This window comes from Castor canadensis, chromosome 2, assembly GCF_047511655.1.
Source record: "Castor canadensis chromosome 2, mCasCan1.hap1v2, whole genome shotgun sequence".
Classification (NCBI taxonomy): Eukaryota; Metazoa; Chordata; class Mammalia; order Rodentia; family Castoridae; genus Castor; species Castor canadensis.
The window spans coordinates 202,696,498-202,716,889 of record NC_133387.1 but is presented as its reverse complement, the minus strand read 5'-3'; the positions used below and the strand labels follow the sequence as shown (position 1 = coordinate 202,716,889).

Sequence of the window (20,392 nt, the reverse complement as noted above, 5' to 3'; positions counted from 1 at the left end):
CCAGTGATTGCTTAAGTACTTGAATGATGGAATATGCCACCTTATTTTAGCACTGTACTTATAGTTAATGAATTCCTTTCCTTATAGATGAAGTCATAAAATGGCAGATAAGATAAAGTTAAAACATGTGCAGGGTTTTCTGAATTTATACTTTTAGTGCCAGAAATGGCCTTGGAAGAGGTGGATAGAGCCCCAGGGGTGAATCGCCTATATCAGGTAGGTAGGTGTCTCCCATGGGTAGTCAGGAGTAGTTTCACCCCAAGCTTGGAGAAGGAGGCAGATGTGTGAGGGACAGGGACTCTAGAGGCATGTTGGGCTTGGAGCAGTTGTGCAAGCTGGGGTGGGGGAGTTTCAGCAAGTTAGATTGGATGAGGAGGTCAGAATGGGGCAGGAAGCAGATGCAGGTAGGGTGTGGTTTGTGGGTAGAGAAATTATCAAGGAAGCACAGGAGATGGGTGAAGTTGCAAAGAGAATACTTTTCAAAGGGACTTGTTAAGCTAAGAAACGCTTGTGCCATTCACAACCATTTCATTCTTCCGTATATTCATTCATTCATTCATTCAACCTATCTATATTGAATGTTTACCTTGTGATAGTACTGTGCAAATGCTAGGGCCAGGGATACTAATGCAAATAAGATAGAATCTCTGTTCTCAAGTGCAAAAACTATAAACCAAACTCACAAACATATTATAAGACAGCAAAACACAGTGTGATAAATGTTGCAGTGAGGTAAGCACAGGTAGCCTGTGGGAGCTTCTGGGGAACATGGACAAGTCTAAGATGAGATGTGAAGTTCTGTGACTTTGTGGTTACTAAGATGAACAGGGTGGACAGAAAGAACAGTCCTGCTAGACTTCTAGGAATGGCTGAGTATTGAAAAACACTGAAGTGGGAATTTGTTCAAGGATTGCAACTACCTTGCCATGGTTGGGCCTTATATGCTGAGTTAAGTAGTCCAGACTTTCTCCTAGGAACAATGAATCACTGAAGCATTTTAACTGGGGAGTGGTATGATCAGATTTGTGTTTTAAAAACACTATTACTATCAAAGTGAGGAGAACGGGATGGAGGAAAGGAAGACCAGGGACCCACGGAAGTTATCACAGAATCTCAGTGAGCAACATCAGAGGCTCAACCAAGGCTATGGCAGTGAAAACAGTTGAAGACAACTGAAAGTTATATCAGAGGAAGCTTGGTGGTTGTCTGGAATCAGCCAGTCAAGCATGGTTGGTTTTCTGGCTTAGGAATTGGATGAGTGACTTGCTCTAGAGGCATGGCTGCAAGAGAGGACATTGTGTACTTTTTAGGCAATTTCTGGTCACGGGAGGTCTCCATAAATCCAAAGTTGTGCTGGCTTATCTCACAGCACTTTATCAGAGTAGACATGTCTTCTTTGAGAGCTTAATGAGATACAGTGCCTAGCTAAGGTGCTCGCCTACTGGTCACAATCATTTATTCATCCATCCAGTCAACCCATATTTATTAAAACCAATTATGTATCCATGGTAACCCAGTATTCCATAGACTCCAGTGTACGTCTATGTAGGTGGCTTAGTGCTAAAGGTCAATTCTCAAAGTACAGCTGTAGGTTTTCAATAGTCTTACCTACTTACCCAGTCCAACTTAGGAATGTAATTGTTTGAGAACTCATGTGCGGCCTTAGAGGAAGGTATTTCCTCACTTCGTGTTTCCATGGCTGCAGTAACTGTTTTCATTAAATTCCATGGCCTTAAATTTTATTTTATTCTTCATAGACTTAGCCTTTGATAGAGTATTTCTTTGGAGAGAAGTTAAATACTTAACTGAAAACCCTAAATAAGTTCTTTTATATGGTCAGAGACCTGGAAACTATTTTCTAGGTTCAAAAGTTTCACAAACAACTCTGAGGTTTCCTCAGACTTAAAGGATAGTGTTGGAGTTTCAGGAACAGATGTGATTGAAATACTTGTATCTGAGCAAATTTCATTTCATATATGATGTTTGACTTTCCCAAACTGAGATATGAAATTCCAGTGTTAGTGAAATCAGCAGGGTCCATAGATTGAAGTTAACACTAAACATAAACGAGGGAGTTCAGCTTAATAAAATGAAGTATGTGGGTGTGAGTGTAACCTTACCCATCCAGAAGATAGCATCTTGCAAATCTGATTCTTGGGGACAAAGGGTGTTTGGGTCACTGGACTAAAAGCAATGGGGACTTCACTTTGAAAAGCACTCTTGGATTAGTCAGTAATGCTTTTTTTTGGCCAAAGCTCTTAGAATCACCAACTCACTTCTCAAGAATTAATGAAGTGAGTCTCAGTTACTAGTCTGCTGTAAATAAATGTTTTTTTTAAGGATGTACTATTGTTGTTAATGTTATTTCATAATCATTACAGACATAAAATGCTGGGTATTTATTTCATTTGATTAAATGACACCACCACAATCATGGCCCACAATAGGACTTCTACTCCAGACATGGTTTTCGTTTTTCACAGAGAACATCCATTATTTAATAGAAGACTACCTGTAGCCCAGTGGGCCTCTACTCTTGTATGGAGGCTGATATCTCAATTGGCTAATGGGGAAATAATGCAATTTCCTCAGCCACTAGTATGTGTGTAAAAGCATAATATTATAGCCTGCAAGTCTTAGAAACCTGAACAGGGCTTTGGCAAGATCTGTTCTTAATTCCTCCATTTATTTACCTTACCACATAAGGTAAGTGGTTTGCCCAAAGTCACCCAGTTAGTGCTAGAAGCAGGACTAACCTCTGGGTTTAAGTTCAGTGTCCTCACCACTGCAGTGTGTTACAATGAACTGCTGTCTCGAATTCCCTCCTGCAACTTTTGTGTGTGTGCGTCGAACACAATTCCGAGTCAGCTGGTACCAATAAAAGGGCACTGCAAGCTTCAGCAACTCCTGGTACTTTATTAGATATTTTTGTTTTTTGCAACTCCCATGAGTCTAGGCTGTCATCCAAAGAGCAAGGAGTCAGTCTGCCAGTCTGCAGTCTAGCAGGCAGAGCAAGAACCTGCAGGGTGACTTCAAACAGGTTCTAAAGCCCAAATCAAGGCAGCTGGTCTGATTGCACCAAATGATACTCAGTGCCTCATGCTAATTAGGCTGGTGGGATTTCTGCCATTGTGGTTCTCCCACTTGCCTCATTTACAGATGTGTGACTCAGTCATATAAATTGCTTAGTCACTGTCATTCAAGGACCAGCTATATGCAGTGTTAAGATTTCCTTGTAAAATGGGCAAAAGTTTGTTCATGAGTTGTCATCAGCCCAGATATAGTTTATGTATAGAGATTCTCCAGGATGGCCTTGTCAGAGGTGGTTACCTTGGTGGGATGATTTTTTCATGAAAGCTATGTGACCTGCTCCTTTCTATGATGATATCCAAAAGGAACTTGGAAATTGGTCTCTATTTTTCTTCTTACCACAGGGGTTTTCCTTTAAAATAATATTCATTTCATATTTTTTCCAATTAAAGGCAGTATAGTTTTGCTGTGGAAATTGTAGAAAATTACAAAGGAAATAAAAAGTAGTTATAATTTCAATGCAATGATAGCTACTTACAACTTTCTAGTTTAAAACTTTGGGTCTGCTTTTTAGGCATTTAAGAGTATACACCTCTTTTCTCTTTTTGTTTCACTGAAGCTGAGATCCTTCCCTGAAATTCTAGGAGTATATAAAATACGCAGAGCTAAATAGGAAGTTCCTTGCCCAAAACCTCGTTCACAAGCACTTGTTAACCAGATGGAGAGGGAAAGTTGGTTTGTGGATTTGAGCAACCTCATATTCAAGCCAGGCCCAAATGTTGAAGGTAGACTTTGCAGTTCAAAGTTATGGAAGCACTGGAAACTGACTGCTTTCCTTCAAGGAAGCTTCCTGTTCCCAGAGGGGTGTAGGCAGTAATGTATACCTTCTTTGTGCTTACTATGTATTTCAGGAAGTTCTGTTGAACTGAGAACTGCATATACGAGGGGCTTGCTGGAAGCATGGACCTTGGTGAAAAATGGGCTTTGGAGGAAGGAAGCTGGTTGTCCCATGCTGGAGTCCATCATTTTCCCAACACCAAAGGGGGTATGGCTGTTTTGATGTCCCTGATACATGTGGGACTCTTCAACTCCTGTACTTCCTGTGTCACACCCTCTGTTCTCAGTACATGCCCAGTACTGCTCCCTTTCCAAAGCAGCAGGGTGGACAGAATGTGGGCTGTGAATTCAGACAGGTCAGGGTTCACATCCTGGGTTTACTCCTTGTGAGCTATGTGGCCTTGAGAAAACTTATTTCCTGGGCTCTAACACGAGAGTAAGAATTCCTGCTTCACAGGGGTTTGATGGGCTCCTCAGTAAGTGCAGGCTGCCATTTCCTCAACCTTGGCCCTCACTTTTGAGCACTTACCATGTGACAGGCACTGTGTTCCTATTTCACTAGTCTCTCCTTAACATCCCCACAAGCATTCAAATGGAAAACAACATAACCATGACAAGCTGAGTAGGTCAGCTCTCCTTCTCTCCTTCCTCTTGTCCAATTATCTGATCAAAGCCACTTAAATGATGGGGAGGTTGTTACTTTCCTGGAGCAGAGCATACAATGTAAGAACCAGAACTCTGATGCAGAGCTGTGGTCCTCCATGGTGCAGAGTTCACCCCTTCCTCACCCCCAGAATCTGATGGAGATTTGCATTGGTGGCAGGAGCCATTCTGTAGACGCAGAGATCAAAGGACACTGAGGTTAATGCGCTCACATGATGCTTTTAGTAAGAACATGCTTCCCACTTTTTATTCATCCATTTGAGGGTGTTGTTGAGCCTATGTTATATGACAAGCACTAGGGGAACAAGAAAGAAAATGGGATAGACATAGTGATTACTAAATTTCACTCTCTGATGTGCCCCATCTCTAAAATGGGGTACCTTATACTGACTACAAGAATTTACAGAGCTTCTGCACTGCACCTGGATATGTCTTCCAACCGAGACTACTGCCAATGTTGGAAAAGTGTCCTAAAGAAAGGTCAGATGCTCCACGGGAAGAAATCTGGGTCCAGACCATTCAAAAACTCACAGTTGTTCACTCCTGTGCCCAGTCACACAGTCACTCTAGCCACTTCTTAGAGGTTGTTAAGCCAGTGTCTCCTCACAGCACGCAAGCACAAGCCTCCTTAGCTCAACATACAGCCCTTCCCGATCAGACCCCTGCTTGCCTCTTTAGACTCATCCTCCTCTGCTTGTCCCTGAGAACACACCCTTCCTGCTCACTGTGTCAACCTCCCTCTGGATCCTTACATGGGGAGCTCCCCTCCCCATGAGCTGTGGTAAAAGTTATTTCCATCTACTTCTACTTGGCCAGTTGTTACCCATCATTGAAGTTTCAGTTTTAGCCAGATGTTCTGGAGTATCTTCCTGCCACTGCCCACCTCCATCCTGGTCTCACTGAAGACCCTCCTCAGCGCTATCACAGCACTTACCACATTGTCCTGTGATTGTCTAGATCTTGAAGAGTCAGTGAGATGTTTCATTCATTTTCTCATCCCTTTCTCTGTGGCATGGCAAACACAATGCATATTTGATGGTTGGCTGGGTAGGTGGCTGACTGGTTGAATGAATGAGTGAATGGTGGGCAGACCATGTCCACTGCACACCTCTGCCTTTATTGAGAGCCTGTTGGGTCTGTGGCAACCCACGTGGCTGCACAAGTGCTTCTGGCACTACCACATCCCCTCACTTGCTTTCAGCACCTGTAGAATATGTCATTGAAAGGCTTACTTACTAAAGTAGAAGCCAGAGGGAGGAAGGAAGTAGGCAGGATTTTCCCATTGGAGCTTTTGTAACCTAGGCAATCGAATCATCTAACCTAGAATTCTAGAACTGGAAAGAAACCTTACAGATCACTGTAACAAAGTGGTGGTGGAGCTTACTGTGACCAGATCCCATACATCCCTCTGTCCATGCACCATGTGTGCATGGACAATCTGGGGACAATGCTAACTGACAGAAAGGGGAACAAACTTGTATTGAGGTCTGCCTACAGGGAAGGCTTGGCTCTCCGGTTGAGTGATGGCTTCTGAGGCTGACAGAGCCTGGTTCTGGTGGCAGCAGATCCCATGACATCTGGCCTCAGGTCAGTAGTCAGTGTGTGATGATGGAGGCAGCACTAAGAAAGGATGGCAGTATTAAGCATAAGCACCTAACACAGGGAAAAGGGATCCATGTGGCTGAAATTTAGAAATCCTTGTGAGAAGCTAGTATTAGGGTGGGTCACAGAGGCTTGGGCTGGGATTCAGGGAAGGTGCTTGTCCTAAAGGGAAAGAGTAGGGCACCAAATGGGACCTGTGAAGTCTTGAGGCAAGATGAGGAAATGAAGTGTGCTAACCTCACTGTGCCAAGCTAAATCAGAACTGGATGAATTACAAAGGCAAATTAAACATTGAGTGTGTATATAGTATTGAAGGTGCTACCCTAAGCCATTTTCTTTTCTTATGGATTATCTCAAGCAATTCTCAAAACAACTCTATTCTCATTTTGTGAATGAAGAAAGTAGGCTTGAAAAGATTGAGAAATTTGCGCAAGGTCCTTCAGCTTATGAATTACAGAGCTGGGATTTGAACCTAGATCTCCCTACCACAGCCAGCATATTGCTCCAGATTCACCTCCAACTCTCTCTACTCTGCCTTTGAAATTCAAGGCTCTGGTGGTCCCAACACAAACTTCTATTGCTGGTGCTTTGGTTGCCACAGTAAAAAAAAAAAAAAGAGAGAGAGAATTAGCTCTAAGCAAGGTTGGAAAACAAACACTGCTGGTGCAACATGCTGATTATCATGCAAGCCCATAGATGCCCCTGCTGAGGCAGATCCACCTGCTTCTGAGCATCACTCTGGACACCATGCTGCCCTACTCCAGCTCTTCATCACTGGTTGGTACTGGCTCTGAGACCCAATGTGGGTTAGGAAGTTCCAGGGAAGTCTTGAGGTGCCCAGGCCTCAGGGTTCTATTCCTGCTTTATGAAGTCCTCAGAGAATAACTGTCAGGGAAGCTCAGTCGCTGGCTAAGTCCTCAACATTGAGGCTTATCCTCCTGGCCTCTGCCCCTGTGTTATCCTCAGAGCACCTCCAGGATGCCGTAAGAGTAGGAACACCTCCAGGAAACTGGCTAGGGACAGCCCAGGATGTCTGGGGTGATGAGGAGTTTCTGAAGAAAGTCCCTCTTCCTCTCCTGCTTCTTCCTCTCCAAACACTCCCAAGGCCTTGGGCCAGTATGCTTTCAAACTTGTTTTAAATATCTAGCCATGTTTTCCAAATGAAATTATATGTATTCCCTGACACATAAAGCACAGGGGACAGTGTCTGCCACTGCCCTGTTTCTGGTTGTTGCATTACAAGTTGGTCTGGCTCTTCACATCCTACATGTGGGATTTGGTGAAGCAAGGGAAGGTCCTTCACAGTGAATCCATAAAACATTTCCTCTTCCTGTTCTAGTGCTCACTCAGCTGTTTGGAAATCCTGCTGTCATTCATGCTTCCCAGGGGAGTCAACCTACTTATGTTCCTCCTTAGGGGAGACTCAGAAGTCTAGAAGCTCAGCCTGGCAGTGTGGGCCAGGAAATCACAGAAACAGGAAGGAGCAGGTTTCCTTTCTGGTGCCTTTCAGGTCAGGTGGGTTTTCACATGGATCAGGAAGGAAGCAAGCAGGTCAAATGCTGCCCCCATGCAGACCAAGAAAGCTCTATTGTAGCAGCTCTGAAAGAAGCAGCTCTCTCTAGGCCTCTGTCCAGGATGTGGGGTTGGAAAACATGGGATCAGGGTGGTCTCTGCATGTCGACAGACCCCCACATCCCTCCTGCGCACTTTGCTTCTTAATGGTTTAGTCCTAGATTTCAACTGTTGCAAAAACTCTGCTCCCAGTCTCAACACGGGATATTTTGTCTGGTTTCACTCAATAGATCCAACTGAGTGTGAGCTGGAAGTATATGATTTTACCCTGCAGGAACCTTTTGCCGTGTGTATTTTTGGAATCATTCTTTATTCTGATTCATGTCCATGTACACCTTCTGGTAACTTCTTGGCTCAGCCAGAGTTTATTTCCTTTCATATGGTGTTGAGTGATGACTCTTTCAGATTTTCATCTCTGTACCATACTGAGCAACAGGAATGAGGAGTAGGGGGTGCTGGATGCATCCAATTTGTTTATATATTTTGAAAAACATCTTGTTTTTGTTAACAGTATCTCCTGCATTGCTATTTGGATTTTTTACAAAATGTATTTTCAGCATTGTTACCAAAATGAGTCCTTGGCTTCCTGTCAGACTCAATGTCATCTTATCTCTCCTGTTGTTTCTGCTAACAGCGATTTTTCTCAGGTGAGACAAAGCTAACTATTCTTCCTATGGAACCCACTTCTTCTACAAGTTGTAAAGAATATAAAGCAGTTGTATGAGGCTTGGTTTTCACTTAAAGGAAATATAGCAACCATGCTTTCTTCCTCCCTTCGGTCAAGAATTATAAAATGAAGTTGTGTAAGAGGAAAGAATATCATGAAAGAAGGAGAAATGCCCTTTCAGCCAATTCAGCCTGGGAGCTAATTAATAACACTGTGGCCAATTAATTGCAAATTTCTTCTTGATAAAACTTTACTATCGAGTATGCATTTGTCCTTGGTGTCATCCATTGGCTTGTCCCAAGAGGTGCGGATAGGAGACAAGGCTAGACAGTCATGGTGTGTGTATTGTTAGGATCTTCCCTCCCAAATCAGTCCTGTCTGCACTTGCAGGGAGCAGAAGGAGGAGGGCAGGGATCACCCACTTTGCTCTGCTGTTGGTTAGCAGAGGGCCTCAGAGACAGATGGCTACTTGCAGAGAATACTGCAAAGGGCAATGCCAAGGGGAAGAGAAACAGCTGAATTTTGTTTTTAATTTTACTGTTTTCTAATACTGGATAAGGCTTTTTATGTACAATAAATATAGCTTCTTGATTTACTAAATAGAAAATAGTCATGCTCCAATTTATGATTGGGGTGGGGCAAAATTTCATTTAGAAATGTATCACCTTTCATTTGAAATTCATAATATTATATCTCACTTATTTACATAATTCATATACACTTCTGTTGGTTTTTTTGTTATTTTGACAAGAGAGTCACTGGTCTCAAACTCAAAATTCTCCTGCCTTAGCCTCCTAAGTGCTGAGATTATAGCTGTGTACCACCATGTCTGGCTACACTTTTAAATATGCCTAAGAAAATATCTAGTGGGAAACACAAGAAGCTGTGGCTAGTGCTTCAAGTGGGTATTGGATAAGGTGGGAAAGGGAGTTTTCATTTTTCAGTTTATGCCCATCTGTACTAATTTTTCTTTAACTCAAACATTTTATGCTTATATAATCAAATTAGGGTATTCAGAACAATATAAAAGGGGGAATATTAAAGCTAGGCTAGGAGTTGTGTTCCAGGCTGGCTTCCAAAGGCCCATCCATTCATCATGTATTAGGGAAGTAGCAAAAGTGGCCGTTAGATAACAGCCCTGATCTATTATCTGTTTCTATGGAAAACCTCTCTCCAAGCCACAGAAATATTTCTTCCTTGCTGCTTTCTCCACATCGTACCCTGTAGTCCGTGCTGCGTTTGAAATAGGAGCAGGGACTCCCTCTTGCTGTCTGCAGGGGCCATGGCAGCAGGAGGGCTACTCACCACCCAGAGGGTAAAAAGAGGCACTTTGTCATGCGCTAGGCCACTGTAGAAGGAGAGTGGACATTCGGTAATACCCACTATGTCCTGGTCTGTCTCATACTTTCAACAGTCCAACGAAATAAGTATCACTTTGAGGAAGCTGAGGCTCTGAGAGAGGAAGGATTTCCTCTTTACAAGTAACAGGGCTGAGATGCAACCCTGTAGACTTGTGTCCCAGCCATCATAACTCAGTGGCCCTCCAACAGAACCACCTCTTTGTAAGAGTCTGGATGAGCATCTGGACATTTTCCTGGATCTCTTATTAGAAGGTGAGGGGTAGGAGGGTACTGACCACCTTTGCATTTGCAGGGCCTTGCACAGAAAGTTCCCAATAAACATCATTTTGACTACCAGAAAACATTATTGTTTGCTGTGCTCTACTTTATTTGATGGAAAATTGGAATCATATATTTTAGAAAAAAATTCAGCAGCATATACCGAAACAAGAAAAATGTTTTCTTGTTAACCTCCAGTTGATTAGGAAGATGAAATAACCACAGTGCTGTAAGGAAAGTCTGCGCTCACCAGCCATCCATTTATGTGAACACATCCAGGGGTTTGGCAGAACGGTTTGGCAGGCTGCAGCACTTAACTGCTCTGTGGAACATTTGTAACACTCACCTTAGTTAGTTTTTTGTTGCTGTCACAACAAAAGGATATAAAGGATAGAAGTTTACTTGTCTCGTAGTTCTGGAGGATGCAAAGTCAAGAGCATGTGGCCAGCTTCTGCTCCGCATCTGGTGAGTCTTCTTGCTGCATCTCACAACAGTAGGGGCATCACGTGGAGAGCCAGACAAGTGTGCCAGCTCGCATCTCTCTTCCTCTTTTTATGAAGCCACTAATGCCACATGGTGTCCTACCCCTGTGACACCCTACCACGAACTTGTGAATCTGGATTAAGTTTGTAACATGAATCTTGGGGTCACATTAAACACATAGCATGCTTCATAGGCGAAAACCTATTGTCATGTAACCAACTTTCAAGCCAATTGTTAGAACACAAGCCAAAAATCAGAGCCAATGAACATTCCACTTAACTAGACACACTCTCTTAGTACTATCTTCTAGTAACTCAGAGTTATTCAAGGACAAGAAAGAGCCATTTGTGTCTGCTGTAGAGGTGCCTGACCCCTAACAGCAACAAGGACTTGTTACAACACGACAGCCTCTCTTCTTGGACTCCAAAGTGCATTAATTCATTGAACCGTCACTACAAGTAGATATTATTATTATATTATATATATTATTAGATATTATTTTCTACTATTAGTAGAGCATGATCTCCATTTCTGCAGAGAAGGAAGACTGGCAGAAATTAAGTTATCAGTTAATGGTGGAACCAGCATTAGAACTAAGGTCTGTGGCTGCCTCAAACCTTCTCGAGACTGACTCTCTTAGGACACAAAAGCATTTGCTTCTTGGTATGAGGGAAAACACAGGTGACTGATCCTATGCACTTGTAGGACCAGTGGATCAGAAGCTGCTGTTAGAACTAAGAAGTGGCCTTTGGAACTTGCACTGACAGGGCCACTTTCAACCTGTGGGAGAGTAAGAAAAGAAACCTGTTTGGACTGACTTTAAGAGAAAAAGAAAGAGTGAACCCTGTAATGTGGACGATTCTTTTAATGAATTATGTTGTAAAGGGCAGGAAAGAATTAGATTGGAGTCAAAGAGTTTTTTTTTTTTTCTTTTTGTGGTACTGGGGGTTGAACCAGGGCTTTGCTATGCTAGGCAAGCATTGACCAACTGAGCTACATCCTCGGCCCTTTTTTTGGCAGTAGTGGGTTTGAACTCAGGGCTTAGCCACTAATAGCTAGGCAGGTGCACTACCACTTAAACCACACCCCCAGTCTTTTTTTCTTTAATCAGTTTTGGAATAGGATTTTGCATTTATGTCTGCATGGGCCTGGACCACAATCCTCCAATTTATGCTTGATGACAGATTCATGCCACCATACACAGCTTTTATTTATTGGTTGCGGGGGGGGTGGGTCTTGTGAACATTTTGACAGGGCTGGCCATGAACTGAGATCCTCATGATTGTCTCCTGAGTAGCTAGGATTACAGGTATGCCACTGTGGCCCTCTTTCTGAATTTTTATCTGGAGACAGGATATTGCTAAGTTGCCCAGGCTAGCCTTGAACTTGCTATGTAGTCCAAGCAAGCCTTCAATTTGTGATCCTTCTGCCTCAGCCTCTTGAATAGATGGAATTACAGGCATGAAACATCACACCTGGTGAGGAATTTTTTGTTTGAAGGGTAGAACATTTGCATGTCTGTATAATGATGAGGATAGCCTTGGACAAAGAAAAGCATTAATTTAGGTGGGAAAAAGGAAGAACCATGTGCATGGGATCTGATCCACAATGGAATTGGTCTTGGTTGGGGTTCAGGTTCATCCACAGTAACAGGAGATCAGGAGAACAAGTGAACCAGGCAAATGCAGATTGGTTGCTGGACTGCACTAAGGTCCACTTGAGTTTAGTCTTCACTAATTGAAATTAAGACCAGAAAGCATGATTTTATGTTTCACCAATCATATAGAGCTGAGTACAGACAGAGAGAGGGTAGAGAATTAGATTTTACTAGCATTGTGGTTTCAGGCAGAGAGATGGGATGTGAAGTTGAGGGTGTATGTGAGAGAGATGACTGCAGTGAGCTTGGAAACTAAGGTGCATAAGGATGTAAGGGGGTCATGAGGACAGTGAGGTTCAGTAAAGGTTGTGGGATGAGTAAATTACAGAAGCTGTTGGGAGTCAAGGACACTGTGGACTAAGATAACAGGAAACATACAGGAAAGATAGAAGGTGGTAGATGGAGAGCAGAATGCCTGGCCTTGACACTGTGGATGGTGTTGTTATGGCAACAGACGACCAGGCTGGTGGACTGGGCTGGGAAAGGATGCCAAAGAATTGAGGGAACAGAGTGTGAGAAGAATTCACTATGTACATATGGACAAAACAAGAATTATCACAGGAATGGTACAGGGAAAAGTGATAGTGAGCTAGATGCTAATATCTTCAGAGAAGGAGGTAGAAAAATCCAAGGGTCAGTAGAAGTGATAAGTAATACAGTGCGTCATTTTCACAGACAGTCAGGTTTCAGTCAGGGCGAGAAATTAAAAGAAACATCCAGAAAGGAGGCTGACAATAGAGGGGATTTTGCTAGTGATGAACCCTGAATTCCAGAGAGCAACTGGATTCTGTGAGGTGGAAAGGGATGGAGTGATTCGTGAGAACATTCTCCCAGGTATTTTCAACTCTTGAATCTGGGAGCTGTGCTTCTCCATAGGAGCACAAGAGAAGAAGGTAGGAATGGGCTAAGGAGGTCCAGTGTGGCTGCGCTGGGGGAAGGAGAGCCCTATCCCTGCTTCCTGAGCTCCCTGAGTAATGCAGGCTAAGTGTGACTTTTTGTCCTCTATGGTGATTTGTAAACAGAAAGCCCACAGTAGGAAACTGAAAGCCAGAAGTGACTGAATGTTACAGGATGAGAACACCTTGGCATAGATACTGGCCAGAAGGCCCTCCAGGAGGCTGCAGTCTGTCCCCTCCAGCTGTCAGTTCTCTAGGGACAGAGAAGAGACACCCATGCTTGCTCCTTGCTTCCTCTGGGCCCCTCTCACCCTTATCAGCTGTGGCACTCTGGCTCTGGAGCACATCCCAGAAGCCAGGGCAGAGCAGTCACAATCAGTCCTGGGGAAATACATAATTAATCTCCCCATGTTATTCAGACCACTGACCCAGAGAAGGAGATTCGTACAATGTGGCACTAATTACTTTGGCATTTGCAGCTGTCGGGCCGCCACTGGTTTCCATATTCTGTGTCTGAAGACAGCCAAGCTAGTGCAGCGCCCTCCTCCACCATGGCAATGCTATGCGGTTCTCACTTAGCCTCTGAACCACAGCTTCCCTGCCTGTGACACGGAGACCATTTTGCCTGCTCGAACCAGGTGGACTCTGACGAGGAGGAAACAACGTTTGGACAGGGGTTAGAATTCAGGTTCCAAAGGGAAGGATTGGGGGAGACTGTGAAAATTCAACCTCTGGAAATCCTGTCTTCTTACAAGCCCGGAAAAATGAAGGAGCAGGGACAGTCTGGAGCTGGAGCCACTCCAATTTTAATAGAAGAGCAGAGAAGTTGGGGTGGGGGCGGGGACCCTCCAACTCCGAGTCACAGCAGCGCGCGCCGCGCAGCGTGACCGCCGCGATCGCCTAGCAACGGGCGGGGATGCGCGCGCGAGGAGGGCGCGGGGAGCTGCCGCGCGCCCTCGGGCCTCGGGGAACCCGACACTTTGGGTTTCTCGGTGCTGGGGATCCCAGCGATGCGTCCCGCGGGCTGAGGGAGAACGATGGGGTCACGGCCCCATGGGCCTGGTCCGGGAGCCGCGGGTTTTCGCCGAGGAAATTTGGCGCTGGGTCCCGACGAATCGCCCTCCAAGTTCCTCCAGTAACCCCTTAACCAATGGGTCCCCCGGTCCGAAGCCCGCCTGGCCCCGGGTTCACCGTATCTGATCACCGCGAGACAGAAACCCGCGCTTTTCCAAGGGACCTGCGCTCTGACCGGTGCCTGGTGGATTCGCCTGAATGGTCGCGATTCAGTCCGTTTCTACTTTTCTCCTTACCCAGACAGTGATTTCGTGGACGCCTCTCCCGCGCCTTACAGCCCAGAGGAGTTAGGTAAGTCTGACCCCGTTCCTTCCCACGCACCCAATTCAAACCGCAAGTTTGGGTCGCAGAGACGGAATCGGAGGAGGGGTGGTTGGAAAGGGTCTGGAGACCTTACCTCGTCACAGGCTCCCTCTGTGCGCCCAGAGACGGGCGGGCGTGCGGTTCAGGGGCTGCAGGTAAGTGTCCCCGTGTGCGTGTGTCCCCGTGTGCGTGTGTCCGTGTGCGTGTGTGTCCGTGGGCGTGTGTCCGTGTGCGTGTGTGTCCGTGGGCGTGTGTCCCCGTGTGCGTGTGTCCGTGTGCGTGTGTCCCCGTGGGCGTGTGTCCCCGTGTGCGTGTGTGTCCGTGGGCGTGTGTCCCCGTGTGCGTGTGTCCGTGTGCGTGTGTGTCCGTGGGCGTGTGTGTCTGTTCAGGTCAGCGGTGCTGCTTGAAGGAGCGCAGCACAACAAACTTTGAGACCTCGTGCTTCTGTGAGCAACCAGAACACATCCTACCTGCAAGGATGTGGAGTGGCCGGTTCTGTGGTGTCAAGCACCTTTCAGGAGAAGGACGCCTGTGCTGTGTGTAGTCCTTCACCTGAATTTAATGAAGTCGGTAAGCATCAAACCACAGGACCTGGAAGCCGCTTTTCTCCCTGGTTATCTATTCCTCATGTTAGGTATTTTGGAATAGGACACTCCATCCTGCTATGCCTGTCCCTACAAGAGATTTGTGGGAGGCCCAAATAGCGACGGTTGTCAGAGAAAGACTTCCCTGTAGGAAGAGAAGGAAATTTGCAGAATCCCTGTAAGCATTTCTGGCCCCCAGTCTCACTTACCTGCTGGCATAGCGATGAGGTTCTTTTTTCTTTTTCCCGCTAACAAAGTAGGGTTAGTTTGCCTACTAACAACCTGCCCTTTAAGTCTGTCCTGGCTGTTCTCTTATCCTCAGCCTGAAAATCTTGCCTTCCTACATGATGTGAAAGGACTTTAAAAATGGAACAAGTTGACAATAAAGAGAAATTGTCCACAGAGAGCAGTATAAAAATATTTATCCACAGTAACGTTTTCAGCATTGGGCACCACGGTTCTGGTAGCTCCTTGTCCTGAGGTATATGTTTCAAGACCAATGCCACCAGAAGTAGAGCTCTACCTTCACAATGGCTTTCATCCATTTCTCTCTAAATAGGTCTGGATCAAGGTGACTTTCTGAAATAGGGAGAAGTACCTTGTTTATGCAGAAAGCATGATTCTGACAAGCTGTGAGGCAATCGCACCTCTCTAACTGGAATCATAGATTAAATGCACAAGTAAAGCTGGCTTTTAAAGGTACTGTGGTAAATCCTTTTATGGAATGACAATGACGTCTAACCCATGCCTTTGCGTGATTTGTTCCACACGTGTGATTTTGTGCTAATGGCACCAGCATTGGCATGCCACTGTATGACAGATGTTCTTTGGTACTCTTCAGCAATGGCAGGATAGGCAGTGCTTGCTGGAGAAACATGTAATTGGTAAATACTTGTACTCACAGAACAATCTATGTACTAGAAAGGCCCAGGGGTTTGGCCCTCTTTCATCTGCATATCTCCCTCTGGGATTAACAGACTAGACCGCCCAGCTGAGGCACAGATGAATAGGGGAGCTCTCTGAATAAGCAGTAAATACTAACAAAGTGATCTCTTTTTTCTTCAGTTTAGAGTGAGAAAGTACCCTTTATTCTCTTCAGCTCTCACATAACGAAAGCCTAGTTTCTCAAGAGTAGATGAAAGTGTGTGTCTTTGTTTGGGGTGCTATGAAGACAATACCATAGCCTGGATGATTTGTAAACACCTGGATGGACCAGGTGACCCTTTAAGTGTTTTCTAGTTCTAGCATCCTAAGATGCTGTAAGGGCTATACGCTGAGGGAGGCCCCTAAGTCACTGGTATTCATAGTTCATGTACCCTGCTGTTTGGGTTATTCCACCCTAACAGAGCAGCTCTATGGATGAGACTGCATTGTTTCCATGCTACCTAGGCCAAAGAGGAAGCTTGCATTTCTCCCTTGGAAAGAGGCTACTGTAGTTTTGTGCTTTTCTTAAATACACAGCAGGAAAGATGCCTCTTACAGCAGTTGATGATCCTCTCAGGCAGCCATTCTTTCTGCAACACTGGTACATATAGATTCAGCCTTGGCTAGAATATAAGAAGAGGTAGAGCAAAATTAAAGGAAAACTGTTGTGCAGGGTACGGTGGTGCACATCTGTAATCCCAGCACTCAGAAGAGGCTGAAAGATTGTGAATTTGAGGCCATCTGGGCAATATTGTGAGTTCTAGACCAGCCTGGGCTACATAAAAAGACCCTGTATCAAAGTACCAGAAAAATAAAAAAGAAAGAAAAAAACAGAAAAAGGAAAAGTTTCTCTATTCACAATCTTGCTGACAACCAATGTGTGGGTTTTCCAGACCAAGCAATTGTCCAAACCTATGCAGACATCAACTGGGAACCCTATAATTTAATTAAATTCTGGCATTACCCACAGTTAGTTCACATTTCATATGTGGAGGGCTCAGTCACAGAGGCTGTCCCCTACTTCAGATGCCAGTTATAAGTGCTGGTTCCCCACACTTCTATCCCACAGACTTTTCCTCCAGTTCAATAATTTACAATAATGGCCAACAGAACTCAGGGAAACACTTCAGTTATATTTGTCAGGTTATCATAAAAGATGTAGCTGAATAACCAGATGAAAAGATGTGTAGGGAAAGGTGAGGAAGGGTCCCAAGCACAGGGTGTCTGTCCTTGTAGAGTTGGGGAATACTACTGTCCTGGCATATGGGTGTGACAACCAACCTAGAAATTCTCCACACTTCTTCATGTAAGATTTTTATGGAACTTCCAGCATGTATACATGAATAATAGAATCATTGGTCATTGGTTATTAACCCAACCTCAGCCCTTCTCTTTCCCCAGCCATCAGGTTGAGCTGGGGATATTGAAAACAGTTGCATCCAGCAGGAAGTTCCAAACCTCTAAGACATGGTTGGTTCCTCTGGCAACTGTGGAACCCCCATCCTGAAGCTATACAGGGATTTCAGCTACCAGTCATCTCATTAGCATAAATTCAGATATGGCTGAAAGGGGTTGTTTCAAATTGGAAAAAATACTTCTGTCACCTCTCAAACTCTGGAAATTCCAAGGTTTTAGGAATTCCAAGGTTTTAGAAACTTAGGTTTCTCTCCAGAAACCAGGGACAAAAGCCAAATCCTATAACTGATGTTCCTCTCATCTCTATCACTTAGGAACTTACAAGGGTGTTAGGAGCTCTGTGCTTTCAACTGGGGATGAAGACCAGATATCTATTTCTTACTATATCACATCGCAGAAATCCTAAATAGTTAGTGAGAATGCTACTTTATTGGTGTTACTCATTTGAAAGGCTCCTGTTTCCCATGCTTAAAGAATGGAGTTGCTTTTATCAAATATCCCACATAGTAATCAAACTATTTTTATTTCTGGAAGCTTCTTTTCCCCTTACCTAGTCTCCAAAAGCAGATAGTTGGAAATGATGATCAAGTCTATTGAATTATTTAGTGATTTGTCCCTGGAACAGCATGTGGAATGGCTTTGCATCTGACATCTTTGGTGACAGCTGCACTACTTCTTGGCACATGATTGGTAGTCTGTTTCACCTCTGAATTTTTATGTCAGTCTCCAAATAAATTATAAAAGGCTCGTTGGCGGATTTACTTTCAGTGTTACAGCAAGATCATATAATGAAATTAAGTCACCCAAACACGAGTCTTTCAAAAGGGAGAAAATGATTGTGTCTCTGGATGAATGCTATTTTGAAGGCTGCCATGATGGAGAGTCAAGAAACAATGCCCTCTCTCCTGGGGTGGTACCCTTTTCTGAGGAGGGATAGCACACCCTTTTCACAGCCTTTCTGTGGTCCCACCTGTAGGTGCAAGTGATGGCTGTCTAATGGGGTTGGAAACAGTATGTGGAGAGTAGGGTGTGGTGGCACACACCTACAACCCCAGCATTCAGGAGGCTGAAGCAGGAGGATTGCAAGTTTGAGGCCAGCCTGGACTACACAGAGAAACCCTGTCTCAAAAACAGAGATGGAAGGAAAGAAGGAAGGAAGGAAGGAAGGAAGGAAGGAAGGAAGAAGGGAAGGAAGGAAGGAAGAAGGGAAGGAAGGGAGGAAAAGAAAGAAAAACAAAGAATGAGAGAAAGAAAGAGTTGGGATGAACCCAGATGTGGCCATGTCTACCCTGTTTAATGTCTACCTGGAAAATAGATGCTTGGTTTGGCACAGGAGCACCTCCGTGATCTGCATCTCCCCCATCCACTAAAACCTTCTAGTTATATTGGGGCAGCCTCTAAATTCAACTCTGTTCCCTCTGCCTGCATGCACTTCCTCCCCCTTCTCCCTTCTCACAGGGCTCACCCTTTAACACTAACCCTTGGTCATATTCCCCTAGTGGGTCTCAACCTTGGCTGAACGTTAAAACCAGGAGGAGCTATTAAAAGTCTGAGACTAGGTCACAGTCATGAACTGTTACATCATAATCTCTTGGGTGTGGCCCAAGCATCGTGTGATTTTTTTTTAAGTCATCTTTCGAGGGATTCCAGTGTGCAACCATCATTATAAGTCACTGCTCTGGATTGTGGCCACCTCATTTTTCTTTATAAATACAGCAGCGAAAGGTGCTGGAATACAAATCTTCAGTACTTATTGAGGGAAGGAGAGAGGGAGAGAGGGAGTGAGGAAAGGGCTCGCCCCTGAAGTGTTTTATCTTTTTATATCTATGAATCTCTAAATTTGGGCTCTCTGCTGGTTTTAATAGTCCCTGGGGGACTGGATCCTTTGACCTGTGACCTATATCTGCTTCCTTTGTTCATTCCTTGGGCTTATCCAATTTCTTCTCTATCTTTAAAAGTGAAGTTTTAAAGCTAATTTTTTAGCATAAAGGTAATAGAGTAAATTAGTATAGCTACTATGAAAGTATAGAGGTTCTTTTAAAAACCGAAAATAGAATACCTTATGACCCTGCTACCACTCTTGGGCAAATGCATGAAGAGTGTGAGGGAGCACACACACACACACACACACACACACACACACACGTATTTTTCGCCATAAAGAGGAATGAAATTATGTCATTTGCAGGAAAGTGGATGGAAATGGAGATCATCATGTTAAATAAAATATGTCAGAGTCATAGAGACAAACACATGTTTTTTCTCGTGTGAAATCTAGACCTAAAACAAAAGAGAACATAAACATAAAAGGGGGGGCTCTTGACTACTGGGGGCAGTAGGAGGTGGGTGGGGGAAAGACGAGAGGAGGGTATGATCAAAGAATATTGTATGACCTTGAAAAGGTCATAATGAACCCGTGCAAAAATTGCAACATAGTATTTCTTACTGTTTTCTATGCTTTATAAGTTCTAATAATTTTATAGTTTTCTATGCTTTTGTAAATTTATTTTTACCTTATGGATTTTTAAGCTATTATAAAAATGCATGTATTCCCATTCCAGTCTAATCATTTATTGGTTGAATGTAATGTAACATTGATATTACATAGTTATCATTTTCCATTAGTCTCATCAAATTCTCTTATCAATTTTAATTGTTTTCCTACTAAAGCCTTTTTAATTTTTTAGGTATTTGATCATATCTGCTACAGAGAGTAGTGAAAACACTTGCACTTGCTCTTGCACTTGCATACAGATAGTGTATTGATGAAAAACTAAGTTCTGTATGTAGTTGTCCAAATGTATTTTCATGTACTACTAGAGGCCTTTTGTTGGAAAAAAAACCCCTTAGTCTGTATATGTGCTTGGTGTTCTCTGAAACAAATGTAGAGAGATAGGAAAAATTTCAAATAAAAAATTTGCAACAAACCCAGAAGTGTTGGCAGGGGGATAAGGTAATGGAGGGGTGAACATGATAGAGAACATTATATGTATGTGTGGAAGTACCACAGTGAACCCTCATTTTGTACAAATCATTTACACTAACAAAAATAATCAAGGGAAAAA

At 44.0% G+C, this 20,392-nt stretch overlaps 1 protein-coding gene and 1 long non-coding RNA gene across 5 annotated transcripts in view; one reads left to right on the top strand and one right to left on the bottom strand.

Annotated features, from left to right (window-relative positions):
• The window catches only part of LOC141420912 (uncharacterized), a 48,665-nt gene extending 34,070 nt beyond the window's left edge, over positions 1 to 14,595 (bottom strand). Inside the window, exon 1 of the long non-coding RNA XR_012445637.1 lies at positions 14,498 to 14,595. This is a non-coding gene — a long non-coding RNA (uncharacterized lncRNA). The remainder of the gene's footprint in view (positions 1 to 14,497) is intronic.
• Positions 1 to 20,392, top strand: part of Amotl1 (angiomotin like 1) — a 144,548-nt gene that overhangs the window by 11,651 nt on the left and 112,505 nt on the right. The window contains exons 2-3 of one of the 4 annotated variants that reach the window (XM_074066880.1): positions 3,942 to 4,075; positions 14,341 to 14,391. The exons of 1 other annotated variant lie outside the window; for it this stretch is intronic. In XM_074066880.1, the coding sequence (XP_073922981.1) occupies positions 3,991 to 4,075; positions 14,341 to 14,391 (136 nt within the window). In that variant the 5' untranslated portion in view covers positions 3,942 to 3,990. The remainder of the gene's footprint in view (positions 1 to 3,941; positions 4,076 to 14,340; positions 14,392 to 20,392) is intronic. 2 more of the 4 variants (XM_074066881.1, XM_074066883.1) reach the window with 2 other exon arrangements.